A 24,541-nucleotide genomic window follows, 5' to 3' on the forward strand; every position below is an offset into this window, starting at 1 on the left:
TTTTGTGCTCTTCCGTCACAAATGCTGCACTGTTGGGTTCTTAATTTTGTATCTCCAGATTCTAGTTTTTGGCTATGCAAAAAATAAATTATGCCCAGACTAATGGAGTATGTGGTTTTCACCTGGCCCGTGGCACAGGTCACCTGCTCTCGGGAAAACAGAGTGAATTCTTGGCCAAAGCAATGCCTTTTCCAAGACGGACCTCCTGCTTTAGAAACCCAAGCCCCTCAGCTAGAACCCAGCTCTGATGGGGGCGGGAGTTAGAGATCTGCCCCTCGTATCTGTGCTGGGATGGGGCAAGGAGGGGGTCCCCCAAAGAGCCAGAGTCTGCCAGCTCAGGGGAGCAGGTCCCGGCCCTTCCCCTAAGTACGCCCCCAGATTCAGCATTGCTAATGAGGTGCTGAAGGACAGCCCCCAGCGGGACTCTCAGAACATGCCTCTGGTGCCCACACGGTGCCTGGCCCAGGGCCAGTCCTGAGCACAGATGCGGGGACCGCCGAGGGACAGGTCAGTGGGGGGCTCGCAGGGCGGGAGTGCAAGTCCAGCCCCAAGGCTCTGGGCCAGTTCCTGGACTCCGCGGCTCGGCGCCCCGGGAGGCAGTGAGCCCTACACAGGGCGCACCCCCACCAACTGCCCGCCGCCTTCCCCTTTCACGCCACACCTGACCTGCGCACCTCAGGCACCACTTCTCAACAAAGGAGCCACTCCTGGGCACCCCAGTGAAGGAGTCCCTGGAACTCGTCCCCCGCGCTCTGGGCCTGGGCACCCTGCCCATCCGCACACGCTCAAACCCTGTGGCCCCTCCCGGCGCCACTCACACCACTTTCTCTGCTGGTGCCGCCCACGGCCCCGACCCCAACCCCACTTGCATGTCCCCTGCGTCACGCTGGGCCGGGGGCCAGCGAGCCAGAGCGGTGGTGCCAACTGAGTCACAAGATGCCATTTGCGATCGTCAGATTAACAAGTTTATTCTTTGTCAACTACAAAAGGGCTGGTGTTTTGTTCCAAACGGACAGTTGGTGGGGCTGAGACCCCCCAGGAACTCTGCAGTCCCTACCGAGGACAGTGAAACGCTGCCGCCAGCCCGCGTGGCCGAGGACCACAGAGATCCGGACCAGCCTCCCGCGTCTGAGGGGGAGGCCAGGGCGGAGGCCGCAGCTTCCGAACATACAGTGGTTATGCTCACAGGGGCCAGAGTTCACACAGAATGGGGCCCCACCTGTTCTGGGGTTCCACCTTGGCCAAGCCCTCTGGAAACACAAACTCCACAGCACCCGCCGTGGGGACAGAGCAGGGGGTGCTCCACCCTGGAGCCCTGCAACTAGGAAGGCGTCTGGGGGCAGCGGCCCCTGGAAGCAGAACCAGAGTCTAAAGCAAGGGGGAAGCAGCCAGCGGACAAAGGGACAGACGGGGCCAAAGGACACACAGGGCCAGCAGGGACCCACTGGGGGCCCTGCTCCTCTGAGCTTCAGTCTCCTGAACTAGAACAAGGGAACGACCACCACCACTCTCAGAGCCTGTGGAGTCAGCGAGACGCGTGGCCCAGCCCCAGCCACACCAGAGACGTGTCACCGCCACACTTCTCCTTTCCGGTCTGTCCCCACCTGTGGCCTCTGCTGTGGCCTTGGAAACCAGCGCGAGTGCTGAGCAGGGTGCTGACCACACACCAGGCGCCTCCCCCATGCCGGGCACATCAGGGCCTCACGTCCATCCTCTCCCTGAGTCGTTACGACCCCCGAAAGCATTCACCTCTCGCTGCGGAGGAGGGAGCTGAGGCTCAGAGGCGGCTGGCAAGGCGTCCCAGGTCACAGCTGGTGGGAGGGCCTGGGTGCTGGGCCACGCCTGCCTGACCGGAGAAGCCGGGCCCCCAGTCCCACCCCACGCCAGAGACTGGGGTGCAGGGCAGGCAGAGCAACAGCGTTCCCAGTGCCACCTGGAGGGGCTGCACAGGGGGCGGGCTTTCTGTTTCATGCGCTGGTCTGGTCCCTGCACGGCCCGGGTCAGCGGTAAGTAGAGGTGGGAGGAGGGGAGGTGAAGGGGCCAGCAGTCAGGGAGGAGAAGGGAAGAAGGGCTGGGGACAGGAAGGAGGCGAGGCTGAGGAAGGACCCAGCCCGCTGGGCGTCTGCCTCGGCCAGAGAAAGGGCACGCGTGCGCCCAGCAGCCTGCCCTGAACTGAGGGCTTCAGTCCCCAGCTCAGACCAGGCTGCTTCAGGGCCTGCGCGGCCAGCCCCACGCCAGCCCCACGCCAGCCCCACGCCAGGTGGCAACCCTTCCGGAGCGCTTACTGCTCTCTGTGCTGGGCCTAGAGGAGTCGCATTCACTGCCCCCACCTGCCTTCACTGCACCCCAATCAGGACTCCCAAACTTGGGGGCCGGGCCCTTCACTGCTGCACGCCTGCAGCGGCCACACTGGAGCCACGAGGCAGGGGCACGGCGGGAAGTGGGGGGGGTTCCAGGCCCAGTCTGGCTCAGAGGAGCACCTGCTCCGCACCAAAAGCAGCAGGACCCTAAGCAGGTGACACCGCTCTGCTCACCAGGGCCCGAGACCCAGTGAGACTGAGTCCAAGTCCCAGCAGGAGGCGGCTCCCCGGACGCTCCCGCTCAGGAGACCCCCAGAGCGGGAGCTGCGCTGACCAGCCAGGCAAACCCAGGCTTGTGTCCAGGGGGGAGGAAAAGCCACCAGCTGTCTTTGGGTCGGCGGCAAGGGTCGGAGCTAGGGGTAGGGAGGGCCCACAGTCCCATCACCTCTCCCTCTGCACATCTACAGGTTACAGTTTAAGAGCTTTTGACATCGTCTGCCTTCAGGTTTAAGGGGAAGAGGGGGGAGAAGAGAAAGCCAGCACCGCCCACCCTGGGAGGAGCCCGAGTCCCGGAAGGAGGCTCCTGGGGGCCACGGCACTTACACCTGCAGCCCCCGGCCCAGCGGCCAGCTCCACAGAGGCGCTCCGGGCACCCTTCGGCCCCTGACAGCCCCTAACGCTTCTCACAGAGATGCACGGAGAGACGGACAGACGGACAGATGAATGGACAGGCAGCCAGTGGTGTTCGAGGGAGGGAGGAGGAAGAAAGACTGCCAGGGTCTGAGTGGCCACTCCTGCACCACGCGCACACACACACGAGAGAGAATAAAAAGAATAAAAACTAAGGGCCCAGAGGTACAAAAACTGAGTGAGGAAGAAGGTGGGCGAGAGGGTGGGAGGTGGTCAGCACTGCAGACGGCTGGCTGCCTCCCCCAGCTTATAAATTACAAGGCCCCCGGAAACCAGGGGGCGGGGAATGGTGAGCTCCGGCTGTGGCCTGAGGGCAGGCGCAGGGCCGCCCAGGCCCAGAGCAGGAGAACCCTCGGCGGTGAGGGCAGGCGGAGGAAATTCAGCAGCCACTGGCAGGAGTCGCGCAGGCCCCCTGGTTCTTCACCTTGTGACGCTGGCCCCCTCGTCGCCGGCCCCCACTGCTGGGCTTGGACTGGAAGAGAAAGCAGGAGCGTGAGAAGCAGTGACCCCGGGAGCAGCGGAGGAGAGCAGCGGGGCGGGGGCCGCAGGAAGACGGGGCCTGAGACCAAGGGCGGGCAGCGCGGTGCCGGCCCCGCCGGAGCAGCCGTCACTGCGGTCTGGTGGAGCCGGGGCCGCGGCCCTGCCTGCCCGCCAGAGGGAAGGCAAGTGTGGTGTGGCAAGGGGGTGAGAGGTCAGGAACCGACCCCTGCCACCACCGACAGATGGAGAGAGGAGGGGAAGGCGGTGGGAAAGGCGGGCCCAGGGGAAGGCGGGCCCAGGGGAAGGCTTCCTTCGCCACAGAGGAGCCGGACGGGGGGAGAGGCTCGGGAAGGGGCGAGGTGCTGGCAGGGGATGCTGAGCGACAGGCGCAGTGACACGGGGCCCAAGGCCGCCAGCCCCGCAGGAGGCATCATGTCGGGGAGGGGGCACAGGAGAGCAGAGAGGGCAACAGTTTGCAACCTTATGGGCAGCACGTGCGGACGCCGCCCTCACCTGTAAACCGCACTTGGGAAGGGAAACGCACACGTGGAGCCAATCGCTAATCAGGACCAATTAAACTGGCGTCACGCAGGCCACACCCCCAAGGTCGAGAAACACCGCCCCCAGAGACAAAGGCGCACGCTCCGAAGCGCCTGTGCCTGGGCTGTGGGGAACACCTTCCGTCCGAGTGCGGACGGGGCGGAGACCCTTCCATTACACGTCGCCCTCACTGACCGCGGTGACAGGCACAGCCGCCATCGCCCTGCCCCCCGCCCCCCCCCCCCGCGGTGTCCGGGGCCCGGGACCCGCCCGGGAGGCGCGCTCACCGTCGGCTGCAGACTGCTGGACAAAGCTGACTGCGCGGCCCCGAGAGAGCAAGCTTCATCTCCAGGTGGGGGCGCCCCCACCGCCGGCCCTCCGGAGGGGCCGTCTTCTCGTTTGCTCAGGGGGCCTTTCTTCGTCGACTGCATTTTAATCTGCTGAGGCTTGGAGTTCATCGGGGAGTTGTTGGTGGTCTGCAGGAGCTGCAGTAGCCAAGGGGGTGGGGGTGAGGCCGGGGGCGCGGGCAGGGACGTGAGCTCAGCTGCCTGCTCTCCCCTCCTCTCTCGGGGCCTTCTCACCGCCCCCCCCAGGCCTGGCCGGTCCTGGAGCAGGGCCCAGGGTCCACGGCAGGAGGGCCGCAGCAGGGGCAGAGGAATGAAGAGCTGTTCTCTCCCTACCCAGTGCCCCAGGCTGACTCCACCCGGCGGCGCAGGGCTCCAACCTGGGCCCTGCTCCAGCGGCTCTTCACGCAGGAAGTCGGGACACCTCGGCCCCTCGCATTCAGTGCAGCCCCCACCCTGGGGGCCCCGGCCTCGCAGAGCCCTGCGAGCTGAACGCGAGATCCTCTTTCCGCTGAGCTGGCTGAGACTCCTCTAGGAACAGCAACTGCTCCCCAGCCCTAGGACCCTGCCGTCCCTGCAACGGGCAGCTGGGGCAAGTTTTAACTTCGGGCCTGCCAGAAACCAACTGAGGATCTCCGCAGCTGGACACATTCGGAGGGTGGCTATCACAAATCTCAAGTACGGCCCTGACTGGTGCGGCTCAGTGGGTTGAGCCTTGTCCCGCAAAGCGAGGGGTTGCCGGTCTGATTCCTGGTCCACGCACACGCCTGAGGTGAGGGCCAGGCCCCCAAGCTGGGGCACACGCATCGATGTTTCTCTCCCTCTTTTTCCCTCCCTTCCTCTCTCTCTAAAAATAAGTATCTTTTAAAAGATGTCAAGTACTGCCCCCCAGGAGGCGCACACTGCCCCCGCTCTCCCTAGGCGGGGGCTGGTGTCTCTGCCCCGGCCGTCCAAGAGACGCCCAGGGCTTCTCAGGAAGCCCTGCTGAGCTCAAGGTCCCGTGGCCCCTGGTGTCGGCTGGAGGCAGGTGAGACCTGCCAGGCCGTACCTTGGTGATGGTGCCCACAGCCTTGGTGCGGCCTTCCCGGAACACCAGCCGCTGGTCTATGTGTAGGTACTCGGGGGTCTTGATGAAGCGGAAGTGCACGGTGGCCTTGTCCCCAGTGCGCAGACAGTCCTTGTCCATGCTCAGGATGGTGGCCGTCTGCCTGATGCTCCCACAGTGCACTGCCAAGGGAGCCCGGTCAGGACAGGCTGGAGCCACCGCCGGGCTCAGGGCAGGGGAGGCGGTAAGAGCACGGGACACGCCTGACCTGCGGCAGGCCGAGGCCTCGGGGGCCCGGGGAAGCCAAGGGAGCCGGGGTGCACCGGGGTCTGACTGCGCCTCCAGCTCTCCTGCCTCTTCCTCCGGTTAGGCCCCCAACCCTGGACCCACGCTCCGAGTCCCTGACTACGGGGCACTGTGTCTGCTACCGTGCCTTCTCTCAACTGTCAGCTCCTGCAGGGCGGGGCCCTTGCCTATCTGCTCTCTGTCCCCAGCACCCGGCACCAGCTGGCGCACCCCGGCACCCAGCAGGCCCCGAGGAGGCACACGGCCGGCACTCGGTCTGTGTTTGCAGGACTGACTAAACGCTACGGCCCGTAGGCGGAAAAGACACCTCACTGAACAGGACGGAGACCTGCCTCTCGGACGCAGGTGAAGCTGGGGTTTCGGCTGCTGCTGGGGCACTCAGTGAAGGGTTGCCTCCCGAGCCCGCAACCCCCCAGACACCTACCCATGGCCTGGTAGCGCGGGCTGATCGTGGTGGGGTGGTGGAGGACGAGGATCTCAGCCTCGAACTCCCAGGACGCTTGGGGATTCAAACGTGGGGAAACCATCACCATGCCCTTCCGGATGGAGGAGCGCTTAATCTGAAAGAAAGAGGGGACCCCAGACCTCAGGGTCACTAAAGCCAGGGTTTCACCCCCAACCCTGGAGGACCAGGAGTCTTCCTGGGGCTGAGGACCACCCCGACGTGGCCTTGCCCTCGCTGCACCGGACCACAGGCCTTCTGGGGAGCTTCTGGTGCCGTGGGAAGCTTAAACACTGCTACTCGGGGTCAGGAAACACTTCTTGCAGGAAGTGACGTTTCCGCTGGGCCTTGAAGGACGGGTAAGAGTCAAGTGGGTGATGAGGGCAAAGGCCGGCGCGCGCGGCCTGACCGTCGGAGGGAGCGAAGGCAGCCCCGCTCTGCTGGGTGACCTGGGTGGCAGAGAGGAGGCGGCCCTAGAGGCAGCACTCGCCCCGACCCCTGGGCGACAGACAGCTGAATGGGAAGAGGGCTTGGCATGGATCCCCAGTGGCCCTGTAGAAGGACCCTCAACACAGCAGGGAGATGCCTGTGTGACCTCACCCCTGAGCTTGGACACCCTGCTCAGACACTAGAGGGAGAAACAAGCTCAGGAGGCAGGCAGGTCTGGGTTAAAGTCCTGGCTCTACCGGTCACCACCTGCGCCCTCCTGGGCATGTCACGCAGGCTCTCTGAGCCTCGGTTTCCTCATCTGCGAAAGGGAGGTCGGTAGCCCCTGGCTGGCAGAGCAGCCTCGAGGACTGGCGGCGGCCCAGGGCCCCGTCAGACGGGGACCCCGGGCGAGTTCTGGCACTACTGACACTCACCTTCTTCAGCGCGAAGGAGGCCGTCTGGCCCCCCCGCACCTCCTTGACGGGCATGCGCTTGCGGTGGATCGATTTGACAGCGATGGACAGGAAGTTCCCCAGAGGGTCTGGGCCCAGCAGCAGCGTGTCATTCAGCTTGATCAGGCCCCTGAGTGTCGTCCCCGACACCACTGTCCCCACACCCTGCGGAGAAGACCCGGCCCAGTAAGTCTATCCCCACTCAGCCGGCCGCTCTCCACCCACCACAGACTCGACCCAGCACAGCTCGCAGGGAGTGCCCGCCCGCCCTGTCCGCCCTGTCCGGCAGGAGCCGCTCACCGGCACGGAGTACGTGTCGTCGATCTGGAACTCAGCGGGCTCTTCCTCCCGGTAGCTGGTGCGGGGGGAGAGGAGGTTGAGGAACATCTTCAGCAGATCCAGGTTCTCGCCGGTGACGTTGGAGATCTGGAAGATCGGGCACATCCTAAGTGGAGGGGGGAGAGGGAGGAAGACGGGCGCTCAGGAGGCCGGCTCCTGCCTGACGCAGGACGGGGGCGCGGGAGGGCCCCCGGGGCGGCCCTGCTACCCCTCGCCGGCCTCCCTGGGCTCCACCCGCTCCCCGGACTCGAAGGCCTTCTCCTCTGCTCCGTTTTGTCTCTGAAATCTGTCCCCTCCTGTTGGTCCCCCCCCACCGCCCCGCTTCAGGTGCTCACGACTGCGCCTTCCTAGAGCACACGCACGCTCGCTTAAAGGCCTCACCCCTCCCCATCACAGAGAGAGCAGCCCCCACCCCCCTCCTAACATTTCTGCGGGTTTATTTCTCTTAAAGCCCCATATTCCGGCCAGACCAGAGAACCGCACTTTCTCCTAAAAGCTTGGTTCTTTTCTGCTGCCAGGTATGTATTTGGTCGCTCCGATCCTGCCGCCCGAACTCCTTCCCTCTCGCCCAACCGCCAAACCCTCTTGTCCCCCAGGGCACATCACACCCACTGCTGCTTCCCAGAAACCCTTCCCCGGGGGCACTCAACTCCTTGCAGCTCTCGAACGTTCCGGGTCCCTGTCACACGTAACTATGTCTGGCTCCGACGCCTCCCACCCAGGGTTAATCAGGCTCCGCGAGATCAGGAACTATATATTCCCCACAGCTGCTGGAACAGCGCTGCGCAGAACAGCACAGGCAAAGGCAAAAATGGGGGCGGCCGAAACGCTCCCCCTCTGCTGGCCAAATGGCAGTACTGCAGACAGCATCCGGGCAGAGCCACCGGCCAGGACACCAGGGTCCTGTCCTACAGACCAAGCCAGGAGGCAGACGGCTGTAGGCAGCCCCACAACTCCGGGAGGAGGAACAGACTCATCTAACTTCAGAGAGTGCCCCTGGCCAGGGGGCTGACCTTGAGGACAAGGACAGTGCCCGAGTCAACACAAACCTCCCTTTCTACATGAAGAGTGCCACAAAGCAGACATCCAGAAAATGTTCATGGAATCAAAGGATGCCCTAATGAGTAAAGGCCTGAAGTGGTTTGAGATTCAGGAGCTTTTGAGAAAAGCAGTGTAAAAATGTGCAAGAAGTTATAAAAGTGGCGCACAGCTACCACGCAGCAGCCAGGCACGGTGCCGGTGCCCTCCACAGAACGCGCCCAGCACTCCCGAGAGCCCTGCAGAGAAGGCACATTGCCCCCATTTCGCAGACGGTAGGGACGCTGAGGTCTCAGCTGGACAGAGCCCCCGGGCCACACTGCCGGCCGGGGGACCTTGGGCCGAGACCACAAGAGCCTGTTCGCCCGCGCCCGCCCCTGCCCAGGAGGGAGCGCCTCCAGCCCACTACCTCTCGGAGCTGAAGTTGGAGGCCGTGACGATCACGTCGTCCTTGCTCTGCACCAGCACGGGGATCTTCCGGCAGCCCGGCGACTTCAGCAGGCGCTGCAGCAGCTTCAGCGTTTCTGGAAGGGTGGGGTGCACAGAATTAGGGGGACACGGCCTTCTCTCTGGCCCGGCTTCCAGGGCAAAACAGGCCCCTGCACCAGTGCTGCGAGCAGGAGGCAGGCAGTGTCACACGCCGCAGTGCCTGGGGAAGCAGAGGGGGAGATGGAGCTTCGGCGGACGCTCGCCTGCTGGGGTCGAGGCAGCAGAGATAAGGCCCGTCGGCCAAGGCTGCACATCTGAAACCCACTGGGCTTCTCTCGAGTCTCCAGAAGACCCGCATCTGGTAAGTGACGAAGGGGTCTTAATACGGGGACAATGTCCTTAATACAAGGACAATGTTCCCAGAATGCTCTGCTTCCTGGAACTAAAGGCGCCTGAGAAGAGGATCCCCAGGACGCTCGGACACGGGCAGAGGCCCTGTGAGGCCCGCCCAAAGGACACTGCTCCATGCCCCCCTGCTGGCCGAGGCAGAGGGGTGCGCACACAGGCCTGGCCCTGCCACCCTGTTCCGAAGCATTTGGTGGCAACAGGTCATCAGACCTTCTGCCCCAATGTCGCCACCTACATGCAGCTCAGACGGTAAAACCCAACACCACCTGCCTGTGGCCCTCTGGAAAGAGGTACAGGGTCAGAGACCCTAAGAATCTTGCATTTGGCCTCGCCCGGTGTGGCTCAGTGGGTTGGGCATCGTCCCACAAACAGAAAGGTCCCTGTTCAACTCCCGGTTCGATTCACGACCAGGCCACACGCCCAGGTTGCAGGCTGGGTGCATGGTTGGGGCGCATAAGAGGCGACCGACCGATGTGTCTCTCACATGCCAGTTTCCCTCCCTTTCTGCCTCCCTTCTCCTCTCTCTAAAAATAAATAAAGGGAGTCTAGGAAGGGAAGGAAGGGAAGGAAGGGAAGGAAGGGAAGGAAGGAAGGAAGGAGGTAGATTGGTTGGCTGCACTTGGCTGTGGCCGAGGAGCTCAACTGGTTAGAGCACTGTCCTGATACGTCAAGGTTGTGGGTTCAATCCCCAGTCAGGAACACACAAGAATCAATCAATGAATGTGTAAATAAGTGGAACCACATATCCATGTTTGCTCTCTCTCTCATCAATTATAAAAAAAAATGTTGCCTCTGGAACCAGAAAGGACAAGTGCAGGGGATAATTCTAGACTGTGCCCAGACTGAGAGATGAGCAGGGGAGGAAAAGGTGATTCTGGGCTGATGAAATACCCAGGCCAGGCCTGAGCACAAAGCAAGGAAACAGGAGATTCTGGGCCGAAGCCCTGGCAGCAGGCCACCATGGAGCCACCGTGGGCGGCGGCCCCGGGCCCACTGCTGCCGGCCAGAGGCACCACTCACCTTGCAGGATGTTCGCAGGACACATGTCGATCTTGGTGACCACCACAAAAACAGGCACGTTGAGTGCCAACGCCAAGCCCAGGTGCTCCTTGGTCATGCCCACGATGCCAGCGTTGCTGCCCACCTGCCCCAACACGGAAACAGCTGTCAGGGCAAGGGAGACAGGTCGAGGCTGCTGCCGGGCCAGCGCAGAGACTCAGAGGGCGGGAGCCAGAGTGCGCTCCGTCTCTGCGGCCTCTAGCAGAACAGGACACGGCGCACGATCCCACAGCACCACTCGGGGGCTCCCCTTTCTCCACATCCTCGCCAGCACTTGGAGGTTGGGGGGTGGGGAGCGCAATCCTCACAGGTGTGAGCGGTCGGCTCATCACAGTTGTGATTCGCATGTCTGTAGTGACTGGGGGTGCTGGGCGTCTTTCCTGTGTCTGCTGGCCATTCCAGTGTCTCGTGCACGCTCCGGAGACACCCGGTAATCGCACCAGCAGAAGTGTGTGTGTTCTCCCCCCCAGTTTCAGACATTCGGAAGACTTGAAAGAAGAGTATAATGAATGCCACACACTCGCCACTCAGATTCAACAATGAACACTCTTCCACACTTATTTGTGTGCGTGACGGGGGGTGTGGCTTTCGTCTGCTTCTGGTTTTTGGCCGGATCGTGTGAGAGCAGGTCGGGGACGCTGTGACCCTCACCCCTGAGCGCTCAGCACACAGACAGATCCGCAGAGAAAGAGCCGTCTCCTGCTGTGATCGCGACGAAGACGGACAAGGGCCTCCTGACAGCATCCACTACGCAGTCTCCGAGGATTCACACTTCTCAGGTGCTCCCCACCTTGTCTTACATCTGCTTTCTCCAGCGATCCATTCACGGGGTTTTTTTTAAATGGTAGCATGTTATATGAGCCTTGCTTTTTCCCCCTTGAAAACGCATCTTAGATGCTTGAACACCTAATTCATGCTACTTGTGTGCTGGACCTTTCACATGCGTTATGACATTTAAACCTCAAGGGACCCTCTGGAGCGGACGTTACTGAGAGCAAGGGCGGGCCCTGGGGAAAGGAGGGGGCGGGAGAAGCTCCGGCTCCACAGGGAGCCGCCGTGGTCTATATATTTTACAGATTCCCCTCCTCCTGGTAATGGACGGCCATGAAATAATGATGAAATATGTCATTTTCTTCAGAACATTTTTAATATTTGAATCGTGGCCTGAAAGTCAGACAATATATAACGTTTCCTCTGGGTGAAGACGCTTCCAATAGCTGGCCTTGCTGACTGCAGCTCAGTCAGAAAAATGCTCATTTTAAACTGACGGATTTCTGCCCCTTTCTTACTACCTCCCTGCCCCTCGGACCAGCACCAAAACCTCTGCTGAGGCCTCAGGGACCCTGGGCGGAGTGGGCGGGAGCCTCCGCCCTGCGCTCTGCCTCTCCTCCGCCTCCGGTCAGGGCAGACTCAGAGGAGAACCAGTGTTTGGGGGCAGCTGACAGAGTTGCACTGGCTCCCAGCAGATGCTTACGCCAGCTGCCGGAGGACTGGGGTGTGGGGAAGGCCTTCGAGAAGGACTCTCGGACAGAAACATGCTCGCTCTCCCTGTGGGAGCTGCGAAGCTGCCGCCCAGTGGCGGCCCGCGGACTTGCGCTCCGTCCGGGAGCAGAGCGGTGGCACCCAGACAGTGCACAAGCTCAGCGACCGACGGGAGGCTCCCTTTCCTTTTCAGTTCACTCACGCAGCCGGCTGCGTAAAAACCGATCTCGCTGGCTGGCGAGCTCTCAGGGAGCCGGCCGGCACGCAGACCCTCATGGGCGCGCTCCCTCTAGGCTGTGGAAGACGCCTCCGCACAGGCCCCTCCTGACTGCTGCCCGTGCCCTCCTCCACTCCTCCCCCGGCCGCCCTCTCCGAGCAGATGGCCAGGTGTCACCCCCTCAAAGGAGCCGGACCCCAGGGGAAACCATTTCTGGGGGTAACGAGCAAGGCCCAGAAGAAACCCTCCCCCACGCCTCTCCAAAAATGAGAGGCCTGCGGATACCTTGGTGTGTCCTCAGGGGATCCCTTCTGAGTCCTGCCTAGGGGAGCAGGTGACAGAGGTCCTTTGAGAAGACCGCAGAGCTCAGGGAGAGGCACCCAGCAAAACCTGTCCCCCTGACCCAGCGTCCGAGCCCCCCGCTGACAGGCTCCGGCCTCAGACGGATGCCCGCTCTCGCACAATTGCCGCTCTCGCATGCGCGCCGCCCAGGCGTCCGCACTCACCATGAGCATGCAGAAGTCAGGCAGGTGGCCCGTCATGCCGAAGACCGTGGTCTTCAGGTACTTCTCGTGGCCAGCCAGGTCGATGAAGGTGATCACCTTGGTGGACTTCTCGCAGATCTTGGTCCACTCGAGGCTGCCGCCGTGGCTGTCCGGCTTGTTCACCACGTTGCCTTCGCTGTCGAAGCCCAGAATGTCGTTGCCCACGCTGCTGGTGCGGCCGGACTCGATCTCGTGCTTGTGGCGGAAGAGCTTCTGGCGGGCAAAGCCCCGGCCGTTGTCCAGCTCCCCGTGCGTCAGGACGCCCAGAAGCGTGCTTTTGCCGGCGTCCACGTTGCCCACCACTGCGACCCTGCATGTGCGCGAACCCGGACACCCACGTGAGGGGGAGCGGGGGAGCGAAGGGGAAGCCACTGGCTGACTCTGTCCGGGCGGGCTTGCTCCTGAGCCTCTCCGGCTCACCGCTCCTCCACCCGGGGCCGCGCACGCCGGGAATGCTCCAGGCGGCGTCATCCAGGGCGCAGAAGGAGCCACTCGTGAGGACCCGGGCCGCCACCACGGTGGCTCTCTCCCCTAACTCCCCCTCTCATTTCCCCAAAGCTGCCGGACAGGGGCCCCCGAACGCTCTCCCCCACCAGGCCGGTTTCCGGCCTCACAGGCCGGTGGGTGGAAGGAGGACGCAGCCCACAGACGCACGTGCGCGGCTGGCTTCGCCCCCACCCTTCCCACGTGGCAGTGTCCAGGCCTGGGGAAGTGCAGAAGTGCGCAAAGGCACCGTCGCGTCTGTGGACACTCTTTCCCCGCCGCGGGGGCAGGGTGGGGGCGACTCTGTGAAGCCCTGGACCCCGAGGTCGTGCTGCGGGGACCCCCGAACTGCTGTGAGGCCTCTCACCTGACCTCCAGGAAGTCATTGTCTCCTACTCGTTTCCGGACCAGGTAGTCCCGCACGCGGCCCCCAGCTTCCTGCCGCTCCCGCAGGAGGATGACGTCGGCCTCTATCTGCTCTGCCATGCTTTTCACGGTGGCGTAGGAGGCCTCCATGTCAGCTTCGCTCAGCCCGTACTCGGTGCCATCTGGTGACGAGAGCCCAGACCTCAGTGCTCCGGCCGGCCCACTCCTCACCATGCCCCCCGCCCCCCGGCACTGGAGAAGAGCACAGCTCTGCACCCGACACGTAAGAACTGGGGCACACTCGGTTAACGGGGCTGAAGAGGAGCGCCACAGCCGGCCCGTGCAGCAAGGCACTCACTCGTTCATGCAACAGTCACCACCGAGACTCTGCTGGGTTTCAGGCCACGCCTCAGGCCGAGCCCCGGGGACACAGGTGCCCTCAGCGGGCTGACAGCCCCGCGGGACCGACAGGAAGTTAATTAACTGCAGTACAGCTCGATTACTGTGTTGCATAGAACGGTACAAAGAGAGCGTCAGTACGAAGAGAGCGTGAAGCGTGAGCACGGGCACTGCCTGGGGAAGCCGAAGTCAGCTCTGCAGGGTGCTGGGTCCCCGACTGTGAAAAACGGGCCCGCCGAAAAGGAGGAGAGACGCCCCAGGCAGCGCAGCTAAGCACAGAGCATCGCGGATCCCAGCACACTCGGGCCGCTCAGCAGCCCGGCGCGCTGGGGAGCGGGAGGTCAGGTGGCAGCAGACCACACAAGAGGGAGAAGCGGTGATGCAGACAGACGTCAGCGGGAGACACAGTGGGAAGCCTCGGGGTGCAGGCAGGGAGTCACGTGGCCGGACCGAGGGGGGTAGGAAGATCTCGGGCGGCAGCAGGAAGTGCGCACTGCCGAGCGGGAGACCAGAAAAGGGAGCCCAGGTAGGAAGTCATTCTAATAGTCCAGGTGAGCAACAATGAGGATGGTGACAAAGGAAAATGGGGAGAGAATTTAAGAATGATTTTAGGGATAGATTGTTAACTGAGGTGGCTCAAATGAGATATCCAGCAAGCAGATGGGGAAATGAGTCTGAGCTCAGGACAAGGAAGGGAGGGACGAGCCAGCCAATCACTTGCTGAGAGGTGACATGTGACAATTCCCACGAGGTGCCTGTCACGTGGTTCGTCACTCCCACGCACTCCCGCTCTGTCCCTGCGCTGCTCGCGGCCGGCCAGACCTCTTCCCTTTCACTGCCTCCCAAAGACCGGGAGCGCCTCCTCACCCTCTCTCCTTCCTCAGCTGCCCACCCGCCCCCTGACAAACAGGCTCCAGCTGCTCCGAAACTGGGAGAAGGAGACCCACCCCCTCCTCCCTTGCCCCGGAGTATCCCCTGAGCAACCGGCTCCTCCGCTCCTCTTACCCCCGACTGTCTCAGAAGGTGTAACTGAGATTTGTTGACCATCACGCACCGACTCTCTGCATCTTTCTTACAACTCCGGAAGAAACTAGCTTCCAGGCCATCAAAGGCCTTCTAACCACTCACCCGATGCCCCTTTCTCCACTGCAACAGCACCTGACGCTGCCGGCCCCCCTGCCCGGGCCCCTGAAGCACTTCTCGCCCTGCCTGCTGGCCTCCGGCAGGAACTCCGGTGACCAGGAACTCCCGTGCCGCCCACCCCCGCTGTCCGGGTCCTCCCGGTTCTCCGTCTGCGCTGCTGGCTCCTCCTGCTCCTCTTCTCCAGGGGCGACCGGGGGGCCCCTTCTCTGCCCTCTGAAATTCCCCTCTGCCACCTCACTCTGTGGCTCAAAATGTCATGCCGGAAACTACAAAAGACATTAATTTCTACCACTGTCTTCTCCCCAGAACTCTAGACTGAATTTCCAAATGGCTGGATGACTCCTAGAAGCCCCATATCTATCTAAACTCAACAACCCCACCCCCTCCCTTTAAACAACAGTGCAAAAACCTAGCACGATTTCATCATTTTAGTCCTCACGGCCACCCTATACGGTAAGCCCTTCTCTCGCCACCCAGCAGTGGGGTACACAGAACCCAGAGAGGACTGAGAGCGGGTAGGGGGCGGAGGGGCCGTGAGAGCGGGGGTCTTCTGCCTGCTGACCCGGGCTTTCCCCTCTGGCAAGGGCTCTTCCTACTGCCAGACCAACCAGCTCGTCCTCCCGCCTTGCCTGTTACAGGCCTTCCCTGTTACGGGCGACACCCGTCCGGTCACCCGCGCCCGACACTCATCCCTGACTCTGACTCGAGCGCTACGCCTGCCCCTCTTTCTGTGTCCCTGCTCTCCTCTTCTTGCCACCCAATGCCACCAGTCCGATCCAGGCCCTTGGTCCACTTCGGTCACCACAACAGACCCCGAACTGGCCTTCCCAAACCCAGTCTGTCCCGCCAGCCCTGGTGCGCAGACATGAGCCCAAGTTCGCAAATGAAGCACAGCTCCCGCGCTGTCTGGTCCTAGGTCAAAGCCTTGGAGGGAGTGGCTTCCCGGGCCCAGCAGCACTCCGTCGGGTGCGATTCCTTCAAGGCCCCCTCCGCTTATGCCACACCCCTGCTCCGTGTCGTGCCACCCCCGCGCCCTGTTCCCCGTGCTCCGCCAGCCCTGCATCCTGGCTGCGGCATCTCCGCCTGTCAGTCAGAACGCTGCCCCATTCTGCTCCCTCGTGGCCTCTACCACACACTGCACCTCCTAGAACAGTTCCAGATGCGTGTCTTCCCCAACTACCCATCCGCATCTTCAGGGCAGGGGCCCAACCCCAACCTTCCCCGGGTGCCCCACCTGGGACGCCTTTCCCATATAAAGTCCCAGGTGTCTGTAACGTGCAAAACAAAAGGACAAAGAAGGAGCAGCTGGGCTGAGGAGTTTCTAAACACTCGGCCGACCGGGCTCTGGACGTCGGGGTTAGAAAAGAACTTGCCGGAAGAGGTCCTCAGAGGAGGCCTGCTAGCCCAGCCGTTCTTGCCACACCCCGATCTCCTGGTTCTGACACAACAAAAAGCAACGCTTTCAGGTCCCCTTCCACACCAGGGGGCAGCCACCGTCGTCACCCTGTCCACCCAGAGCCCCCAGAAAACGCCCCCAGCTGTGTCAGGCTTCCCAGCATGCACTGCACTCCTCACTCGGTAGGAGTGGAGACAAGGGCCAAGGAGGAAAGCCCCCGAAGTCCCACGACGGAAGGCCACACACTCCCCCATGCCAGGCCCTGGGGGAGACTTCTGTCCCGCCGCCATCCGGCTGACCCTTCCTACAGGCTGACCATTCCTACAGGCACGCTCCCGCTCCACGCGACGCAAAGATTCTCCGAGAAGTCTAAAGTCTTGGGTACGGCATTCAGAGACCCTCGAGACCTGGGCCCTGCCTCCCTGTCCAGCCCCCTCCTGGCTGACACTCCAGACCTCGCACACCACACTCCTGCTTCCTGAGTCGCCACCGGGCCACCAACCCCCTCCAGCTGCCAGGGCCTCTGGGCCTCTGTGCACCTGGCCTCCTCTGCTCGCTCGCTACCGCCTCCGTTTACCTCAAGAACTCCTGCCCACCCGTGAGACCCAGCTCAAGGGGAGCTCCTCTTTGAAGCCTCTCCTGACCCCCCACAAGGACCTCACACCCCTCCTTCACTGCCTGGACTTTTCACGCAGCACCTGGCTCTCCGGACGTCGTCACGTGGTATCCGATGAATTAACGCGGTTCTTTCAGAAAGGAATCTCACGGCAAATCAACTGTAACCTGGAATCCTTAAAAAATTACTACTGCAACTACTAGTACTAGCTAACATGTATGTAACGCTTACTCTATGCTAAGTGTTCGCCTTCACGGTGACACCGCCACCACCCCCACTTTAGGAGGAGTTAAAGGGCCAGCGGGCACACGCAGACCTGCAGGCTCCAGCCCCTGGACCCACCGACCGCCAGGCCAGACCGCCGCCTTTCGAAAGACCAACCTTAAATCAGGGATGTATGCCGAGAGCGCACAGTCCTCCGTACCGCCCACAACTTTTAATGTCTAACTCATCCACACAAAATCCCTCAGAAGTCGGTGGCAAGGGAAGCGATGAACAGGTGAAGCCCGAGGCACACGCAGGAAGCGGGCGATGGAGCCGCCCCCGGCGCCCCGCGTCTGGGGCCGTCCTCTGTTTGAGGTCCGACCTGTTGGACTAGTTACGGCCTCCAAAGGATTCCAGCAGGAAGGACTCACTACGACCCCGGGAGCATCCCATCGGCAGGTGCGACGATAACACCTGGTGTGTGGGTGTGTTAATGAACGTCTGACTTCTGGTGTTCTGCCACGAGAGGGTTACTTAGTGGTGAGTTGCCAAGGTGTGACACAATTCCCTGAGAGTCCACATTAAGGAAATGGGGGAAGGGGAGCATCTTAAGAAACCGGGTCTTCAAAGAACAGTCACAACGCCTGTCCAAACTGATCTAGAAGTGGTTCCTTCGACTCCGCAAGCGCGAAGTGGTCTCTGAGCGGTTCGCCCCCGGACAGCGGGCCGCGTGCACACCCGGCGCAGGGGCTTTCGGAGGCCCACCAGGGACGCCCCCGTGGGCACACGGAGCGGCTTTTCGCAGCCCGACTCTCCCTGCTATCTCTCCAAGCACTCCCGACGCCAACCAACCCCCTCTTGTCTCGGACAAGCAATCTCTCGGACCAAGCCTCCTTAAAGGTGATAAGACCTGAAACCTGGGAGGCGGCCACAAAGAAGGAAAGGAAAGGAAAGGAGAGATAAGAAAAATATTTTAAAGTAAGGCACAGCCATATTTGGCAATCAAGCCCTTCTTCCCTGTGTTATGTTACTCCCACAGTATTTCCAAATGCTGTTTTCTACTGAGGTTATGCGTACACACGCCATCTTTCCCTCCTGGCACAAAGACCAGATTGTAGTACTCAAACATGCTTTGCAACAGTATCAGGCTCTTAGAAAATACTTACTAGTTATTTGTCAACTAAAGAATGATTCTGAGATTTTCTCCATCTTAAACTCAGTCTACAAAAGAATTATTATCTGCCTTCACAGAGCCCGCACTCAACAGAGAGAGCTGCTCCTTTAACAATGCGCTGAGACCCACGGAGGCTCCCTGCAAAGACGACAGACGAGTTCTGGGGCAGGCTAAATTCACAACAGTCATTAACATGCCCCGCTGCCATTTCAGCAAAGATGATGCGGCAAGGAAGATGAGTGTTAAGTAGGCCTTGGTTTGAAAGTTTAAACTAAGACTGGCCGGGGGGGCGGCGGGGAAAGCCTAAGATATAATCTGGGGTTCTGTCCCGCAGGCTGCCTTCCCCTACAAACAGTCCATTACAAAGGAATAAGCGGGCTGCGTGCAGCAGCCGGTTCCTCCCAGCCTCCCAGTAGGTAGCGAGCCCACACATCTGTGGGTCTCACGGCGGGCGGGGGCGGGGGGCGGGGGAGCGAGGGCTTCTGCTACCACAGCCGTCCAGGGTGGCCAGTGTGGTCAGGGCAGGGAAGCCTGGCCGAAGAGGGGGATTCCGGGGTGGCCGCTTCTTGCCGACATCAAGAAGGATCACAGAGCTTTGCTGCTCAGCAGACAACGGGTAGCGGTGGGATGCGTAAACCGGGCCAGAGCGGGGTACCCGGGCCAGCCCGGGGGAGGGGGAGGCCTGATTCCAGACCCTCGCACAAATGGAGAGCACCGGAGGCAGAAAGGAAGCGTCTGTAAAACGGCTTGGAAAGCGCGTCTTTCAAGTCGAGCGTGTTACGACCATTAAGGTGGGAGGCAACGTCATCACGCCGCCCTTTTATGTCCTCCCAGGCAGTTCCGCAGACACCGAACAAGAAGAGTGGGTGAAGGTGGCACATGTGCTCTGAGTCGTTTTTAAAAAATAAAGTGAAAGGAAAACTATGCTCACCTGATCCCTGCCCAATGACATATATGGTCTCTCCGCATCCCTCGTCCATCCTCTCCCACATCTGCCGAAGTAGGCTGTCATACTGCTCTGATGTAGGGCTCACTAGAACCAGCTAGAAGAGAAACCAACAGCCTTAGGACCACACTCACTAGGCGGGCACCACGGCCAAAGCAGATCAACAGCCCGGCCAGAGGCCCTGGCTGCACCCCACGGCACCCTCATCTAAATCAGCTGCAAGGCCCCCGCATGTCCTCTCTGCCACTCCTTACACAGTCTTTGAGCCCGAGGCCTTCCGTGAGCTGAGATGTCTAGTGTCCCCAAATGACAGTGTCTGAAACCAGCAGGGGAAAGACCGGTAATGACTGAGGACCTGCCACGGTGGCTAGAAACTGACAAGCACGGCCGCACACCTGCACGCCCAGGTCTGCTCCCCGAGGCCTGCCGCTCCGGGACAGAGACCTCCCGCACCGCCAGGCCCTCCGCCCAAGGCCAACGGCTGCCACAACAACAAGAGAGTTCGGTTCCATCTTGCCTTGGCTATCTTGGTATTTTTAAACATCGGCAGTAAGAACTGCTGCCGAAACTTGTCTTCATCCACAAAACACCATGACCGCTAAGGTGGGTATTAGTGCCGTCATTTTACAAATCTGGGCCAATGACATTCAAAAGTACCAACTTCTTATTTGGGGAGACCATTTACCAATAGGCACGTCAGGTCCCATTCTCTAACCATTCATGTGTGACCTTGGACGAAGACCTTAACCTCTCATTTTTTTCAGCCTACAACATGCAGATAGTACCACCTGCACCGTGAGGCTACCGCAGAGACCAAGTAAGGTAACATGTAAGCATCTGGTCCACAGCTCCCTAAGTGCTGAGTACAGTGTCCTCACAATTATTCCAAAACCACCTTCTTGGCTGAGACTAGCCACCAGTTTACGAACTGTCTCTCCCCTTGGAAACGTTCAGAGCCTTAGATCTCCACATATAGTTGTATTAAGTGTATAAACTTATAGCTTGTAATCTCTTTCTCAGGAATCAATCTACCAACCTATCCCTTCTCTCCCTCCACGTGGTCAGTTTTCTTTTTGGTATCACCAATATACGAGGTCTGTCCAGAAAGAGTCCAGCCATTGTTAATATAAGAACAGTTTGCGCAACAAGGATGTAACCTGGCAGCCGGGGGAGTGAACGGGAATGCGCATGCGTAAACAATGACTTCGCTGTACTGGTCAGTGGGGGCGGTAGACGCCACCGAGTGAGCATGTGGACTGTGTGGCTGTCACATTCAAATGACTGAGCAAGGAGAGCAATAAATCTGCATCAAATTTTGCGTTAAGCCTGAACATTGCTCCACAGAAACTATTCAGATTCAGAAGGCCGCAGCTATGGGCAACTGGTGATTGGCAGCTTCATCATGACAACGTCCCCACTCATGCATCCCATCCTGGGCAGTTTTTCTGCAAAACATCAAATCGCCCAGGGGACTCAGCCCCCCTACAGCCCCGATTTGGCGTCCTGCGACTTCTGGCTTTTCCCAAAACTAAAATCACCTTTGAAAGGGAAGAGATTTCTGACCATCGGTGAGATTTAGAAAAATATGACCAGGCAGCTCACTGATTGGGAGAATTGTGAGGTCCTAAGGTGCCTACTTTGAAGGAGACTAAGGCATCATTGTCCTGTGTACACTGCTTCTTGGATCTTCTTCAATAAATGTCTCTATTTTTCATATTACGTGGCCGGATACCTTCTGGACAGACCTGGTATACAGCTTCTCAACTTTAAAACAGCAAGGCAGGCTTCGCCAGCAATGTGCCAAAGTAACACTCTCCTGTTCTGGAGCAGTAAATAAGTTGGCCAGGAAATGAGGGTTATTACTCTCTTTGCAAATGCGCCCTGCAATTCCCCAACTGCTTTCAGATTTCTTCAGCCCCTTGACCATGAACGAACATCCAGTTTGTCTGCTTGAGTCAAGCACATCTCTGACAATTCCCAAGGTGACTGGTCAGAGCTTGTACTCGTAACCTGAGTGCTGCCCCATCACACTGCCTCACACACTTCCCTGACCTTCCCTCTCCCGGTTTGGCCATCCTCGCTCTGGCATTAGAGGCACCAGGCTGGACCACTGGCTTCTCAGAACTCAGCTGCCACTAAGGGAGAAACAGCAGTTGAGAGCTGGTTGCTTAGATTACAGGGACAAGTTGTCTCCAGCTGGGGCCAAGCTCCACGCCATGTTGCCATCAAAGACTGTGAAAAGTCCCAACCATCTCTACTGCAGGTCTCCAACAACAAGCAGGAGGGGTGTCGGTGTTCTATCTTCCATCGGCCGCTATTAATCTGCACAGGAAACGACCGGTTACTCAGTTCTCTTCAAACATTCACTGAGTGATATGTACTAGACGCTACACTAGGTGTCTCAACACATCTCTCACTGTACGACCACCTGTACTTAATAGATGACGTAGCTGGAGAACTGAGAGGTTAAGAAACTTTCCCAAGGTCACAGAGCCTTTTTTAAGTGGCAGAGCAGGAAAGGAATCTGTTAAAAAAAAAAAAGAACAAAAAACAAAATTCAACCAAGTACATTTGAAGATCTAATTGCCTTATTGAACAACTCATGAATTGGGCAGCATCTGAATAGTGCAAAATGTAAGACTCTTAGAAGAAACTGGGCAGGATAAGAAAGTTACTAGGAAAAAAAAAAAGGACTGTTTCAGGCCAGGTCACCCATTTCGGTGGGGAAGGGTGGCAGGGGGCTCTTATGCAGATTACCTGTCTGGTGTCCACGAGGAAATTACAGTTTAATATCCCACACCTAGGAGAGGCTGAAACTGCAATTAAGTCTTGGTCTGCTGACCTGTGAGCAAGTGACCCCACCTAGGGCTTGTCTCTTTATTTAGCAGAAACAAGCCCTGTCTGACGCCCAAGCTATTCTTCTTTTAGCAATTGTTAAGCACCTTAAAGAACACCAGTTACGTCTTATACTTACTTTTTTATCCCTCACATGCCAAGCAGGTGAGACCTTAACTCCTGCCCACCTTGTAAAGAGTTCAAAACACAAGATTTGCAACGTCCTTCATTATTCGGTTCATACAAGTTGTAGTTCCACTCCCAGGATGGCAAGATTGTGGGTTATGTCCATCTTTCAATTTTGTTTTGGGTGGATTCGCAAAGAAGGCATAGCTGAGACATTCTTCTGCCCGACTCAACGACTACTTTCTGTTTCCTTTCCCGACACCAGGAAGGGACGCCTCCCCATCCCCCGCAGACGACCTGATGATCCTCCCGCGCTTCCACTCCCCCTGCCCAAACCTCGGTCACAGAGGAGGCGGCTCCGAGTGGGGTGCTGCCAGCGTCGGGCACCCGTGTTCCACGTGGCGGAGCTGAGGGGTTGTGATGCCCACCACCCCCACGCAGCTGGACCGCGGGAGGCGGGTCGGCTGCACCCCCGGGCAAGGCGGTGAGTGAGGGGATGGCCCGCAGGGGAGCCCGGGAGTCCCCCACACTGACCGCACTGGCAGGTGGGTGGGCTTAGCCCTTCCCGCCCCTGCCGTTGCCTGGACCGGCTCAGCCCTGTCCCCCTCGGCTCCAGGTTCCCTTCAGGCCTACCTTGCTGGTGAGGTCCAGCTCCGACTCGCCGTTAAGCGCCTCGCCATCCTCGCTGCAGTCTGAGTCGAAGCCGCCGTGTAGCCGGGCGGCAGCCGCCGCGGCCCGGGCCGCCCCCGGGGAGCTAGGCTCCGGGGCGAACATAGAGGCCGGGACCGGCGAGTCCATCGGGGAGCGACTCCGCTCCGCCGCCATCTTTAATAACTTAGGCTAATTCGTACCGGCCTCCCATCCCTCCCCGGCTCATTTGTCTAATCTATGCGTAGTCCCGCCCCATGCCTTATTGGAATAATTTATGCGAACTTTTTCCAGCCGCTCATGGAGAGCTACACGTATCTCTGGCTAAGAAACAATCGACAAGGGCGCTCAGCTACCAATCGCGGCAGCCCGTTCAAGTACCTAATGAATAATTAATGAGCCCAAACCCCAACAACAAATACAGGAGACGTCACACGCCTGGACTGCAGCTCCAGAGAGAGCAGCACCAAGTCCATGCTACCAGTCGGAGCCTTCCGGCCAACAGGAGCAGAGCACAGTATGACTGACACGGTAGCCATCCAATGAGGAGGAAGACACATACGCATACACGCACACACGCACAGTTTGCCCTCACCTCTCTACACTCGCCTAGTTTTCCAGAGGAGGTGCTTAGCTTCCAAATCCTACCGCCCAGAGCCTTCGGATGATGGACAGGGTCAAGGCCCAATCCAGTTATTGGATATGTCCTGCGCCTAGGGCCACCTCCCACAGAGGTAGTAAACAGCACAAGCCTCAGGCTACTCAACTCTTTGGCTCAGGGCAGTCTGTGGAAAGCAGGGCCAAGAAAATGGAATTGGTCCGATTAAGATAGCATAAGGTATATAAAATAAAGTGGAGTCATTTATGTCAGCTAAAATGGCTGTCAGCCAGCCATGCCACTTTGGTTCAAGAGGAAAATACCCTAAGTCAGAGTAAACACATCTGTCAAGGAAACGTATCTGCCCACACGGTCAGAACAGACAGGTCTGGCAAGGAGACACACTTGGCAAGGAGGCACACTTGGGATATTTGACCGCGTGGGCAGATACATTTCCTTGCCAGATGTGTTTACTCTGACTTAGGGTATTTTCCTTTTGAACCAAAGTGGCATGGCTGGCTGACAGCCATTTTAGCTGACATAAATGACTCCACTTTATCTTATATACTTTATGCTATCTTAATCGGACCAATGCCATTTTATTGGTCCTGCTCTTCACACAGTTCCTGGAAGATCGAGGCCAGATCTGCTGGCACTCTCCAGGAAATTTTGATAGTAGGATCAGATCGATGCCTGGAATACTACAGCAGCCAGAGCAGGGCAATTCATTAAATGCTGACCTTAAGGAAAATTCTCCATTCACTACCTCTGTAGAGAGAGAGCAATTACACGACCAAAAAGAGACAATCTGCTGAAATATTAATAGGAGCCAGAAGCACCTGCTAAAAAGAAAGACCCAAAATGGGGTCACAGTGGGAAGTCCCACTAAGACTCAATATCTAATTTTTTTAAAGATTTTATTTATTTATTTTTAGGGAGGGGGAGAGGGAGGAGAAAGAGAGGAAGAGAAACATCAATGTGTGATTGCCTCTTGCATGCCCCCTACTGGGGACCTGGCCTCAAGCCCAGGCATGTGCCCCAACCTGGAATCAAACCAGCAAC

The 24,541-nt window shown here is 59.3% G+C and overlaps 1 protein-coding gene across 2 annotated transcripts; it reads right to left on the reverse strand.

The window, feature by feature from the left end:
- Nucleotides 1-942: 942 nt before the first annotated feature.
- Nucleotides 943-23,145, reverse strand: GTPBP1 (GTP binding protein 1). 2 transcript variants are annotated; one of them, XM_045834949.1, is made up of 12 exons: nucleotides 22,867-23,145; nucleotides 19,258-19,369; nucleotides 13,396-13,576; nucleotides 12,507-12,855; nucleotides 10,263-10,386; nucleotides 8,815-8,929; nucleotides 7,329-7,473; nucleotides 7,011-7,193; nucleotides 6,130-6,265; nucleotides 5,403-5,581; nucleotides 4,298-4,495; nucleotides 943-3,462 (listed from the first exon to the last, which is right to left on the reverse strand). In XM_045834949.1, the coding sequence occupies exons 1-12, from the start codon at nucleotides 23,056-23,058 to the stop codon at nucleotides 3,370-3,372; spliced, it is 2,007 nt and encodes a 668-aa protein (XP_045690905.1). In that variant the 5' UTR covers nucleotides 23,059-23,145; the 3' UTR covers nucleotides 943-3,369. The 2 variants fall into 2 exon arrangements, with proteins under 2 accessions (XP_045690905.1, XP_045690906.1); XM_045834950.1 differs by lacking the exon at nucleotides 19,258-19,369 and having other exon boundaries at nucleotides 22,867-22,998.
- Nucleotides 23,146-24,541: the final 1,396 nt, after the last annotated feature.

Source organism: Phyllostomus hastatus, unplaced genomic scaffold, assembly GCF_019186645.2.
Source record: "Phyllostomus hastatus isolate PE091 unplaced genomic scaffold, TTU_PhHast_1.1 phas_contig_198, whole genome shotgun sequence".
Lineage (NCBI taxonomy): Eukaryota > Metazoa > Chordata > Mammalia > Chiroptera > Phyllostomidae > Phyllostomus > Phyllostomus hastatus.